At 48.6% G+C, this 13,650-nt stretch overlaps 1 protein-coding gene across 2 annotated transcripts in view; it reads right to left on the bottom strand.

The window, feature by feature from the left end:
* The window catches only part of Zswim6 (zinc finger SWIM-type containing 6), a 171,398-nt gene extending 159,249 nt beyond the window's left edge, over positions 1-12,149 (bottom strand). For both annotated transcript variants that reach the window (XM_075976099.1, XM_075976100.1), the window contains exon 1: positions 11,499-12,149. In XM_075976099.1, coding sequence (XP_075832214.1) covers positions 11,499-12,135 — 637 coding nt within the window. In that variant the 5' untranslated portion in view covers positions 12,136-12,149. The remainder of the gene's footprint in view (positions 1-11,498) is intronic.
* Positions 12,150-13,650: the final 1,501 nt, after the last annotated feature.

Genomic DNA, 13,650 nt, shown 5'->3' with positions numbered 1-13,650 from the left:
TGATTCGATAACTGTTCACTCGCAAAGCCACACTCAAGATAACCTTCCATCTTCAGAAACCATCCTAACTGGCAATGCATGCCTGTCACGCCACAGTGTACAGGCAAAGACATGAGGCCACAAGTTCGAGGCCAACCTGAGCAACATAGCAAGCCTGCCTCAAGAAGAGGAAAGGAAAACTGAAACTCAATAAATGTACTATAATTCCGCAAGCCCCCAGCAATGCACTCCCCACTGAGTCATTCCACTTGAACTCTCTTCTTTCCACAAAAGTGAATGCACTAGAATTCATCCTTGACTCCCTGAAAAATAAAGAAGAGCTCATTCTGACTTTAGATCCTTGCTTTGCTGCCTCAGGAAGGTGAGTTAGGTCAGCGCACTAACACTGGCCTTACACTTACCTCCTAGAGATTATGGGACTACCCATCACGGTTTCTCCCGGCAGCCACAGCGTCATCTCAAGCGCACCACAAAACCAGCCCTAACACGCTCAGCTTTCTATGTACCAGCTAAGTAAGTACTAACCTCCTTACTGATGTCACTTCCATTTCACACTGTGACACTTTTTACTTCTTCCCCAAATCATTCACAAACAAACCCTAATTTCCATTTTCAGTGCAGCAGACCGTCAAGTTTCTCAAATCACAGAAGCAGCCTAAAGCTTAGGGCTCAGATTGCAAGTGTGAGCTCCTGAATACCGGCTAAAGAGTATGCAGCATCCAGAACCATATCTCAGTCCATCAGGTTAAACTTTGCCACTCCATAAAGAACAGGAAGACCTGACCGTTTACCAAACCTAAACACACAAGGATCAGAAAAGAAACAGAAAGAAGTGCTGGGTTTGTTCTTTTCCTTTCTTTTTTTTTCTTTTCAGTCGAATGACACCTATAATTATATAATTCAACTCTGACTCCATAACCTCAACAGCAGTGGCAATTTTAAAGATGCTGAGGCATATTAATGAACCACGTAAACTTTGCACCTCTTGATGCCACCACAAAGCCCAAATTACTGAGCTAAATATATGTCTGACCTGATAAGACAGTTTTTGAATCTTTCTCCTCTCTAAAATAATCTCTACAGCACATGTTTCAAGATTTATTATTTATGAAGACTATTTTTAAGAAGCCATTTCTTAAGAAAATTCACATTGTATTTTTTAAAAGAACAAGTTAACACAGTGTTGTAGATCAGGGTTATGTCTCAAACTTAGATTGATGAAAACTTAAGTCTCCACCATTGGCCACCAGTCCCGCAAAGTACTGGCCCTGTGCCATCATGGCCTAGTGCCAGCCTGATGTGGGGCCAGGTTAAAAATAGCAGCTAAGCAGCAGCTCGAACATATAGGTCCTTCTGACCTCAGTTAATTTCTCTAAACCAAGGGAGACGGTGGGGGGCCAAGTGCAGGCACCGAAGAGAAACTCCCCATAGTATTCTTACCTTTCTTCTGGTCTTCTTTGATATACCCCCAAAAAATCATTTCACACACCTTACCCCAAGGGAGGAAAGGAGGGGGAAGGGCAGAAGGGGATGAAGGGGAAAGGTAGAGAGAGGAAGGAAGGAAGGAAGGAAGGAAGGAAGGAAGGAAGGAAGGAAGGAAGGAAGGATGGATACTGAGGCAAGCCGGGCTCAGAAGCTGTAGGCCCCAGGTCCCCCTTGCAGCTCCATTATCCCAATGCATCCACTGGTCAGACCAGGGCATAGCTGCACCACTACCTGGCCCCAGCCACATCTCTGTAGACTAGCTGAGTCTCTGGGCTGAAGATCTGTTAAGGGAAAAGGTACACAACTCATCTGGGGGAATGAAAGTGGGGAGAACTGTGAGGTTTATCAGAAACACAAATAAGACTGAAGGATGCTATTAAAAAAGAAATCCTCAGGAACAGGCAAACAAACTTTACAAGTTTACTTATACGTAACAGACTACAAGTTCTTAATATCTGAGGTTTAGGATTTATTTTACAAGTATTTAGAAAGCCATGAGCATGGGGCTGGAGAGATGGCTCAGAGGTTAAGAGCATTGCCTGCTCTTCCAAAGGTCCTGAGTTCAATTCCCAGCAACCACATGGTGCCTCACAACCATCTGTAATGGGGTCTGGTGCCCTCTTCTGGCCTGCAGGCATACACACAGACAGAATATTGTATACATAATAAATAAATAAATATTTAGAAAAAAAAAAAAAAGAAAGCCATGAGCATTTCTTTTTAGAAACCAGTTAATGAAATGAGTACAAAGGTCTCTAAAAATAGTGCAGCCTTCAACCCGTCCAACTTCACTAAGAAAGGCCAGGACTTGTCCTTTGTAACTAAATTATGAAACACCTGTCCTTCACATACAAAATTGCCCCTTGGCTGCTGGCTGCCATCGGCAAATATTTAACAGGTAAAACTAGGCACAGAAATGTACAGTGTGCTGATGAAGAATCAAACCTGAAGAGGCTAACGAGACGGCTCATGAGGTAAGAGCGCTTGCTGTAGGGCTGGAGAGAAAGGCCAGTCGTTGAGAGGACTTGCTGCTCTCCCCAAGGCCCAGGGATTGATTCCCAGCAGCTGGACTATGGCTTGCAACAGCCTGTAATGCCTGTGCAGGGGTGAAATGCCCTCTCTGGCCTCTGTGGGCACGTGATGTTACATATACACACAAGCAAGCAAAGCACTCATACACATAGAATTAAATAAACTTTTTTAAAAAGTTCTTTTTAAACAGTGTTTACTGCTCTTGCAGAGGACCTCATTCATTTCCCAGCATCCAAGTGGCAGTTCACACCCCCCTGTAACTCCACTTCCAGGGAATCCAATGCTTTCTTCTGACCTCCAAAGGCTTCTGTGGGCATGAGGTGCCCATGAATACAGACAAAAACACATAGAATAAATACTTAAAGTCTTATAAGAAAGGAGTTTAAATCCCAATTCTAACATTTCATTTTTACATTATCTTCTTAGGGATATTTCCTATACATCTTCTCATTGTAAAGGCCCAATATTAATTAACAATGAAAACACTTCAAGTAGACTGTTAAATAAGGCAAGACCAGGCTGCCAGTCACCTGAGTTTTAAGCACATTAATTCACTTAATGAGCTTCCAATTTATCTGATCAACTTATTGGGTTTTAAGAGTTTAAATGTACTGAAAGCTCTTACTGTGTCCTACCAATTAACATCTGGGCACAACTGCACAAAGCTGTAAAATCGTCTCATTCAAAGAAAGTTGACTGCTCTGCACAAAGCATTCGAAGAAGTAGCACAGTATTTTTAAAGGGCCTTAAAATGAGAAATGTTGTTCCTTAAATATTCTTCAAGAGCATCTATGCAGCGCACATATGACCAACTCAATCTTCAAGTTATTCCTTTCAAAAATCCTACTTCTTGTGGAAGTTGATCAGTCCCCCAGTATAACCGTCCTCCAAAGCTAAAATTCTATCTAAAGAATAAAACACATATTTAACAGCTGATGTAGCTTGGTGGTAGGCAGGAGACAGTGAGTGTGTGGGAAAGAGGAGTGACTAGCTAGGACGAACCTTACAATCCAAGTTAGAGTCACCATTTGACCTTCAGGTCACTGAGAAGGCCACTCTATAAAGCGGCAGTGACTATGCGCTTGAGGTAATGCAGAATCAGGAACAAGGCAAGTGGATGCACCACAGGCAGCCCGCTTAGGCTCAGAGAGCACTTGGCCTTTTCTCTGACGCTTCGTGTCAGTTGCTCACCTGCAACTAACAATGATAGTGCCTACCTAGCCTTGTTGCAAAGAGGCAAAAAGTGCATAAGGAGGAAGACATCGAGGACAATGCTAATGGCTTTATAAATTTCGCTTTTACTATTCTTATGACCAGTAAATGTTAACAGCATATCACAAGAAATCCTATCAAGCTGACTCAACAAGGAAATGCCCCAAACCCTGAAAACAAAAAATCTTTTTAAAAGTTCAAAGTTCAGGGGCTGGAGAGATGGCTCAGCGGTTGAGAGCACTGACTGCTCTTCCAGACGTCATGAGTTCAATTCCCAGCAACCACATGGTGGCTCAAAACCATCTGTAATGAGATATGGTGCCCTCTTCTGGCCTGCAGGTATACATGCAGACAGAACACTGTATACATAATAAATAAATAAATCTTTTAAAAAAAAAAGTTCAAAGTTCAGCACTTGACTGCATTTGGAAAAATTAAAAGTATATGGTCGTATCCTGAAGAGCTTTGAACACATGCTTTACTGAAGAGGAGGCAGCCTGCTGGCGAGAGATGTGAGGTACGCACAAACGTTTCCTCAAATATGCACACAACTATTGTAAGCAATAAGTTCACACCAAACTTCTTTCTGGCATGGATGTCTGCACTTATATAAGCGCAGTACACTTTTAGTAAATTCCTTATTACACGGGTGTCTGCATGAGCTACACACAGCTATGCACAGCTGTAATAGTTTTCTACCGCAGCAGGCACAACTTTTCATGGACTTTTATATCATAGCATTACTTAATTCCAATCTACTAACGTTAACCATAAATAGCACCTATTCTGCATGCTAGAACGACCACTGAACTGAAGCCCTTAGAATTTTGCCTGAAACCAGAATGCAGTCTGGAAACACTTGCACGATGTTCAACCGAGTAACCTCACCAACATTCGCATTGGTTCTCCTTCAAGAAATGCATGCTGTCATTTCTGAGATTACCAAACATCTCAGTAAGCCAGGAGCACAGGCAGTGGACACCAGAAGGCCAGTGGTTTTTCTCTGCCACTTAATGACTTACTCTGGACAACTTCCCAAAGTGTCTGAGCCTCATCTTTTTATCAGGTGAGGAAGAAAAACCAGGCATGGTGGCTCACAACGATAACCCCATCACCTGAGAGGCTGAGGCAGTATGGCTGTGAGCTCCAGGCAGTCAAGTGCATACATCCTGAGTACCTGTCCAGCCTGAGCTACAGAATAAGACCTGTTTCGAAAATATATAAATTAAATAAAAATCGAGAGTTGAAATTAATAGTGTAATCCCATCTCTAAAAGCACCCACAATGACAGAGATTATAATGTGTTTCATTTCTAAAAATAGCTCTCTGGATGGAGGAATGCACCCGCTCACAGCACAGAGTCACTAGGATCTTGAGGTGGCAATGTCCAGGCCTGTCTCCTTTCCTGCTGACTCGTGAGTATCTCAGAACTCTCATGCCAGTGACCCACAGAAACAGGCCAGGCATGGGACTGCACACCTGTAATTCCAGCATCTGGAAGGCTTAGGCAGGGCGATCTTGAGATCAAGGCCACCACGTGGAATGCTGCTGGAAGGGAGGGGGAAGGCAGAGCATTTCAGAAACAGAAAGCTGCCAGAGCCTTAACAACTAGCAGGCTACTATTTACTACAGAGACCTGTTTTTAAAGAAATGAAAGCCATGTACACACATACTCTCAACAGTAAACAGGACACTGAGTAAAAACTAAAGACACTCCCAGGTTTTTCAAAAAAAAAAAAATCTAACCGTCACTTTATAAGAACAAATGTGTTTTATTTTTCATGAAACAAGATGATATAACATTTTTCTGCAAATTATCATGATATTAATTCCTCAGGAGAGTCATTCTGTTTACTTCAAAGGATAGAGGAACTCATGTGTCCAAACATATAACAGTCTGCACACATATAAAGTCAAAAACTGAATAAAACAAGGTAGATATAAATTAGACTTTTTACTGAGTAAATTTTAAATTTATACAATGGTAATTTAAAAACCACAAATGATTTTGTGCCCTTTAAAACGCTGGCCCGTCATTTGCTTTATTTCTAAGACATTCACATTTAGTAGTAATTTTATTTCCTTTTCTAGGCTATGTGTCCTTTTCAACCCAACACTTCTAAGTCAGTAGCAGTTGGAGTTTAATGATTCCATGATATTCCCTAAGACTAAGTGAGTCTGTCTCTTCACATATGTGTAAGTAAGTAGGTTTTAGGTACCAAATTCATTTTTATTGACTAAAAGAAAATTTACAGTCTAATACACAAACAGAAATAGTAAATATCCAATCATGCAACTTTTAAAAGGGATTGCTTCCTTTAAAGCCATCCTTCTCTCTGAACATCTTACTACCAGAAATCACACACTCTTAACTAAATGCTAAACACGGGTGTGAGGAGAAGAGAGACGCTGGCCTGCATTTTTCCTTATGAAACATACAGAGCTAGGAGGGAGACAGCAAGTGACTAGCAAAGACAAAATGGGCATCTTAAAAATCAGCAAGGACATACTTAAGAGAATGAGAACTTCCAGTGTCTGATTAATTGCAGTAATTCTCTTCCATTAAAGGCCATGGCTCACAGGCATCCTGATGTTTCCAAAAGAAAAGCATCAAAGTCTAGCATTTCCAAAGGAATGAAATTTAACACAAAAGGGAAAAAAGAGACAGCAGTTTCACTCCAAGAGTGTACTCATTACACAACTATTCGGCAAGGAATTACAAGACGCGGGCTGCAGATATGGCGCTATGGTAGAGTACTTGCCTAGATCAAAGATGCTCAGTTCGACCCCTAACAAGAAAAACAACGACCAAAACTGCAAGACTGAAGCAAGACTAGGAATGACTGCTTAGCACAAATCTGCAAGTCTATCTTCCATTGTCGTCGGAATATTTGCGCATATGCATGTCCGTGTGGTGTATATATCCTGTTCGTGTGAATGCATGTGCATGTGTGTGCACCTGTGTGAGGAGGCCAGAGGCCAACAGTGAGTATGTGCCTCAGTTACATTCTTTCTTTCAAATAAGGTTTATTACTGGACCTGGGACCCATCAATTCAGCGAGGTTGGATTCCATGAGCTCCAGGGACCCACCTGTCTTGGCCCTCTCAATGCTGGGGTTATAGATGCACACTCCTTAAGAGGTACTTAGACACATGCCCTCATGCCTGTTCAGCAGGCACTGGACTGAGCCATTGCCTCCTTCCCTTTGTCGGATCAGTGTCTGAGCCACAAAACAATGTTGTACTCGCTGGACAGTAGATTTCCTCACTGGACCAATACCAGCTGTCATGGAATGAAGTATCACTAAACGCCAAGCATGCCTAACCTCTCAAGTGCTGAAAATCAGGAAGCAAGCAACTCAAGCCACACGAAAACATGTAATTCCAAAATTTCTTCTTTTCTGCACTTAACTTGTCATTAATCAAAAGGAATACACAGAGCGGGGGGGGGGGGGGGTGGAGCTCAGCTGCGGCCTTACCTGCCCCTGCATTCAATCCCCCTGCAAAGCAAAAACAAATTAGTATATGGTCCTATACAAAACGGTTCCCTATTATTCTACTTACAACTGCATGCGGTAAACATATTCTAGCCAACCTACGATACACCCAAATATAAAGGTGAATTTAGTCTCATCTTTATAGTCATCCTTGGTCAATAAAGAAAATAAGTATACTCAACAAAAGGTCAACAAATTAAAATTACTGTGATTAAAAATGTTTATTCATTTTAATTGTAATGTAGATCCCCCTTGTACTTTACAGGCTTGACCCTCCCCCCCCCCAGTGGAAAAAGAAAAAGGGAAGGGATTTCTGAGCCAACTTGTAAATAACATTTGAGCAGAGTTTTCTCTCTCAGAAGCAAGTACTCAAGAAAGAAATGACCAAGTGCTTCTAAAACTTAACTCCTTCCTTCTCACACAAAAGACTCTGGTTGTGTTTAAATGTGCCTTGCTTCCAAATTAATAATTTTAATTAAAATAAGCTTTAAAAAAATAACCACATGCATTCATCCCAGCCCCTCAGAAAGAACAGTTATTTCCACACACACATGAAAACACACCAAAAAGTATTAACCATCTTTAATTCTGAAAACATATGTGTTGCTTTAAGACAGAGATAAATTCTCTAAAATCTTGCTGGTTCACTGAACTCCCTTCTCCACAGACACCTACAGTTTCTTCCATGGCTGAAATTATGGGACCTTTCTTTACACCCAAGTCTTTCACTGTTGTTTAAACAGGAAGTGACCCTTCTCTGTGAAGCTAGAAATTTGTTTTGTGGTGTGCAGCCCTGGCTGGCTTGGAACTCACAGAGATGAGGGTGGGGCTCAGCAGTGGGCATTTGCTTTACCTGCTCCTCAATTTAATCCCCTGCCTTGAGTGTTGAGGCGCCACCATGCTTGGCCTAAGGTATGTATTTTAGAAGGTCACCTTTCTTTGCTAAACTATAAATCAACTTTTTCATAGCTGCATAGTATTCCACTTAGTACTGCTTACCAAATTCTGGCAGAAATTTGGAAGACTCCAGCTTTTAACTATTTCATACTACATGCAATGAGTATTCCCATACTGAATACCTCCATGAGCTAATATCATTATCATCTATAGGATACATTCCCAGAAATGACACAAAAGATTGCACCATGCAGAGGGCTGGACAGCATGCTTGCCCACACGTGGTAACCAGGTTTGGGCACTATGCTCTCTACTTCACGTTTCTGGACTTTAGCAATGTGGTAGCTGAAAACTGCAGCTCATCTGTGCTTTGTGTAAGAAGACAGAAGTCATGCTTAGTAACTGATTGCACTCTCTGCCTCTGGACTGTGAGGCCTACACTTCCTACTGGGTTATCTGTCTCTCTATCTTTGGTCAAGCACACCATAAACATTTGCTCCAGTAAGAGGTGTTACTTGGCTTATGGTGTTTTCAGCCCAACAGAAATTTTTTAGATTTTTTTTCCAATTAAATATATCTGACTTAACCTTTGAGATTAGGTCATATACAAGAGGTTCAGACAAAACTCTGGGAGAAGTTACTTGTGCAGTATCTCTGAAATCATTGATCAAGACTATATACCAACAGACAGTATCCTTACTGAACAAAAATAAGTAAACACAATTCTATAAAACTTTCCCATAGCCACTCACAAGCAATTGTTAAATATAATTATTTGTATCTAATAATAAAATTATCACCAGTACCAAAGGTTTAATGTATTGTTTAAAATCTACCCAGCAAGCTTCACTTGGGACCAATCCAATTCCCTATTCTTCCAGCTCTGGACAAGCCTCAAAAGTAACAAATGTAAGATAAAGTCCAAAAACGAGATTTCCCCTCTTATGAATAGCACTCATTAACATTTCCTGTATAAACCTGAGTAGTCCATAGCAGAAAACTGCTTATAGTGAGATCAACACAGTATTTTCTTCTTTTGGGGTTTTTTATTGGGGGGTTCCTACAGAAAATCACAATTATAAGCACCTTACACACTGATTCAAACCACCACTTACCAGTAAATTAGACACTTAATCTAGCCGGCCTCCCACTCCTCATCAAGGGTGGACGAACCTGGTTCTCAGTTTTCTAGCTCACAGTGCCAGGGGCCAGGCATTTATTTAACAGCCCTTCCATCCCTCCGCTGACTGGCAACAGTAAGACAACTTGGATGATAAAGAAACTGGCACATATGTAAGTATTTCCAAAGAGGGGGTCAAATCTTCAAACTAGAGGCATACCACTTCACATCGACCAGGGGCCAATTCCATTCAAGTGGCCACCTTCCCCTTCTGGGGACTATTGAAAAAGTTACTATTTTCTTTTACAACTAACTGTTCACCCTGGCCTCTTCCACTGATGAAAGCAGGCAAAGCCCACGCTGTGTGTCTGTCTCCTAGAGAAGATTGCATCTTTTATTTATCGCCCCTTGGCTTTATTTTCACAGTGAATTCCTGGCTTAAATGCAATCAGCCAAGAAACCCTCCCTATGTGCTCTCCTGTCATTCCTCATTGCTTGCAAGTGGAGTCAAACACAGCAAGGGGAAAGGGGGGCGGGGTGGGTGGGGGGACACGGCTCAACGTTGCCAGCCAAGCCATAAAAATTCGCAGACTCTAGTTAGTTATACTCGGAAACCATAGATGTGCTTCAATCGGTTTCTAACCGGCAGAAGAGGGGAGAAAAGAGAGAGATGTAACTTGAAAGAATGATAATTAGATGTTAAAGGAAAGAAAGGGAAAAAAGGACGGATAGCCTCGAAAATCAACCCCCCTTTAGACAGAAGGAAAGGGTGCGGAGCCACACTGAGGGCTGTCTTTGGAAATAAATGACCATGCAGAAAATCACGTTTTCAGATTACATTAGAATTCAAATTAACCAAACAGGATTAAAACAAATCTCTTGTGTCGGGGCCACTATCCAGACCCCCATTCCACTCCCAATGAGAAGGATAAAAGGATCGGACTACAGAGGAGAGCAAGTTAAAAATGAGAGAGACAGACACACACACACGGTCTTTCACATCTATCCATCCCCATTCATTTGGTTCGGGGTTCATCCCTTCCATTTCAACCAGACAGAGATCTGGTTATAAAATGTGCCCTCAGCAATCAAGAGGGGGGAAATGCGGACAGGGGAGTTTCTCTGCAGCATTGTTCACTCCAGTCCAGTTCCAACATTCCCATAGCTAGGACTGGAAAAGATATCTAAACAGAAGAAAAAGAAAGAGCACTGTGGAGGGAGAGGGATTTGAGAAAACTCTCCGGGTCTGTCAGAGAAAGGAAGGCTGTGCAGCTTTAAATCACAAGTCCTTCTCTCGCCTTTGTCAAATATCTTCTACTTTACAAGCCCTGAAAAGAAATAAAGAGGCTCTTTTGTTTGCTTTCCCCTTTTCGGAGGGTGACAGAAAATTGAAAGGGGCACAAATAAACCTGAAAGGAGAACAAAGTGCCGGGTGGTGCGGGGCGGGCAGCGGCACAGGGGCCGCAGGGCCCCTCGGTGCGGACGCCGGCCGCGGGTCAGGGCGTCGGGCGGTGCTGCCCAGCTCCCTCCGCACCGCGCCCCGACCCCGGGCGCAGGCCGAAGTCGGGCGGCGGGGTGGGGGGTGGGGGGGCTCACGGAACCCAGAAGCACGAGCGGCGCCCCTCAGCGGCTCGGCCAGCCGTCGCTCCCGGCGGGGGTGGCCCGGGCACCCGGGCGCCGCGGACCTCGTCTCGAGTGCCTTAGGGAGCGGGGGGGCCACGGTACCGACCAACCGTCGGAGCCCCGAGCAGAGCGGTGACCGGGCGGTGTTGGGGGGACTCGCCCCCCTCCTTGGACCGCGGGGCGCGGAGCGGCGCCAGAAGAAAGGACGCGAGCCGGGCAGCGCCGTGCGAGCACCCCGGCCGGCATTGTCTGCGGCCCGCGCCCCCTCCCCCGCGCCGCACGCCCCAGCCCGAGAGCCGCGGCCGCCCGCGCCTTTGTCCACGCCCGTCCCGCACACCGGCGCGCAGCCTGCGGGACAGACGACGGGGACGCCGACACCCACCGCCCCGCCGCCGAGGGGCGCGTCCTGCTGATTCATTTCCCACTCGCGCTAGCCCGTCCGGGGAGACGGGGGCGGGGACCAGCGAGAGGAAATGGGCGCTCCGCTCCGGGGACCGTCCGAGCGGCCCGCTGCACCGTGCGCTCAGCCCGGGGCGGTCAGTGGAGCGCAGGGGACCCTTCCCTTCCCACACCCCCAAGGGACAGAAAGACAGACTGAAGGACCGACGGCCCGCGGCGACCCCGTGACTCACCGACTTGCAGGACGTTGTCTACGCAGCCACTCTCCAGCAGCGCGATACCCCGGCGGAAGGGCAGCCGCGTCTCGTCGCCGCCGTCCGCAGCGCTGGCCGCCCCCACCGACGGGGTCCCGGTGCCCGCGGCGGCGGTGGCGGCAGCTGAGGTGGCAGCCGGCGAGGATGAGGAGCCGCCGCCGCCCGCGCCGCCGCCCGTGCCGCCGGGGCCGCCGCTGTCGTCGCCGGGGCCGCCCGTGGAGCCGCCACCGGTGTTGAAGGACGAGTACATGCAGATCTCCCGCTCACTGCGGGGAAAGGACCAGTAGACGATGCGGCGCTGCACCGGCTCCGGGATGCGCTCGAAGCGCTCCTCCACGCGCTGGAACGGCCACTTCTCCGCCACCCTGCGCGCTGCGATGTCCAGCAGAGACTCGGGGCTCTGGGTCTTGCCCGGCGGCAGCAGCCCCAGTGCCGCGCCGCCCCCGCACGCCGCCGCCGCCGCCGCACCGCCCGCCCGCGGGCCGGGCCGACAGGCAGAGCTGTAGCCGCCACCCGCGCCGCCGCCGCCGCTGCTGCCCCCGCCGCCGCCGCCGCCGCCGCCCGGCCGGCAGCAGAGCCGTTTCGCGGGAGGAGGCTGCTGTCCGCGCTCCGCCATGACCGCGCCGCTTCTAACCCGACAGCGGAAGTGCCGGGACCCTATAAACGGCACAAGGAAGCGCGACACGCACACGCCGTGGCGACGCCACGCTGCCATCTAGGGCCCGCCGCTCCTTGTAGGGGCACGGGAGGTGTGGCCTAGTCTGTGACGACGTCGCCGAGGAGGAGCGCCGATAGGGAGAACCTAGGGCCGGGGGCGGAGTCTATGCAAATCACTGGGCTGAAACATAAATAGAGCGCTCCGTGGACACGGGGGTGGCGGGGGCGCTCGGGTTGGGTGCCCGGTGGGCTGTGAGAATGTCAGGCTGCTGTGACGCGGGGGGCGGGGCTCAGGCGGGGTTCCCGCGGGAGGGGGCGGGCCGCCGGCCAAGGGGAGGGTGGGTCGGTCTCTGCGCCCCCTTCTACTCAACTTAGCCCTCCAGCGCCCAGCCTCCTTTTGATGTCCGCCAAGTGAAGACGCGCCTCGTGGGTCTCCGCGGGGCGGGGAGGGGAGGAGGGGTCCGGACTAAATGGAGGGCGGGCCGACGGCTCGATGCCCCACCCCCCCGTCAGCCGGCCCCGCGGGGAAAAGCCTCTGGGCGGAGGAGGCGCTTTCAAAACAAAGAAATGCTGCGTGAAGCCCGGGGGACGCGGCCGAGAGGAAGGCGGGGGAGGCACGGCCCAGGCCGCCTGCTTTCCTTCCAACCCGGCCGAGCGAACTTCCCCCCACCTTTGGCCAAGGCTGCGGCGCCGGGGAAGGGGGAGGAGGGCTGAGCTCAGCCACTGTTTTCCACTTCACTTTTCGCCGACCCAGGTGGGGAAGGGGCGCGATGCCCCGCGGAGCCGCAGCTCGCCCAGCCCTGAGTCCCGGGTTCGCTCCGGCCCGGTCACGGGCAAGGAAGTCGAGCCGACCGAGTGCCCGGACACGCAGAGCGCACCGAAGCTGCTCCGCAGCCGCTGGACGCGCGTCCCGAGCCAACCGCGCGCCCCGCCCCACCTTCGCACTCCTCCAGCCCTTCGGGCCAAGAAGCCGGCCCGCCCGGGTGCAAGCCGGAACCCCAATCGCCCTCTGCGGCGACCTGGTGCAGCCCCAGGGATCGGTCTGCTCCGGTTAGAGCGCACACACGGGCAGTGGGTCGCGCCAACTCTCGGTGGCGAAACGGTTGCTCGCTCACCGCCGCCCGGTGGCGGACAGCGGCCGGGCTGAGTCCCGGAGTCCTGACGCTCAGGACGCGCGCCCCGCTCCCCTGCAGCACTAGCGGCGCCCGATCGGCTGGTTCTCCCGCAGCAGGCCAGCAGGGCGAGCGAATAGCGCTGGGCGCCGGTGCCCGGGCGCCAGCGGAGGCGGTGAAGAGAGTCCCCGTCTGAACCGGGAACCCTGCGGACATTGTTCTTTGCGCTCTGCAGAGCTGGGTTAGATCTCAGCCAAGACGCAGGCTTAATGACCGCGTTAGACACCCTGACTTCTTGCTCCACCTTCTGTTTTTACTGTAAACAGTGTTAGAGATACTGTCCTATTGTTGGAGATAAGCCT

Source organism: Microtus pennsylvanicus, chromosome 6 (genome assembly GCF_037038515.1).
Source record: "Microtus pennsylvanicus isolate mMicPen1 chromosome 6, mMicPen1.hap1, whole genome shotgun sequence".
NCBI lineage: Eukaryota > Metazoa > Chordata > Mammalia > Rodentia > Cricetidae > Microtus > Microtus pennsylvanicus.
Note: the sequence above shows the minus strand (reverse complement) of the source record. Positions and strands in the feature narration are given on the sequence as shown.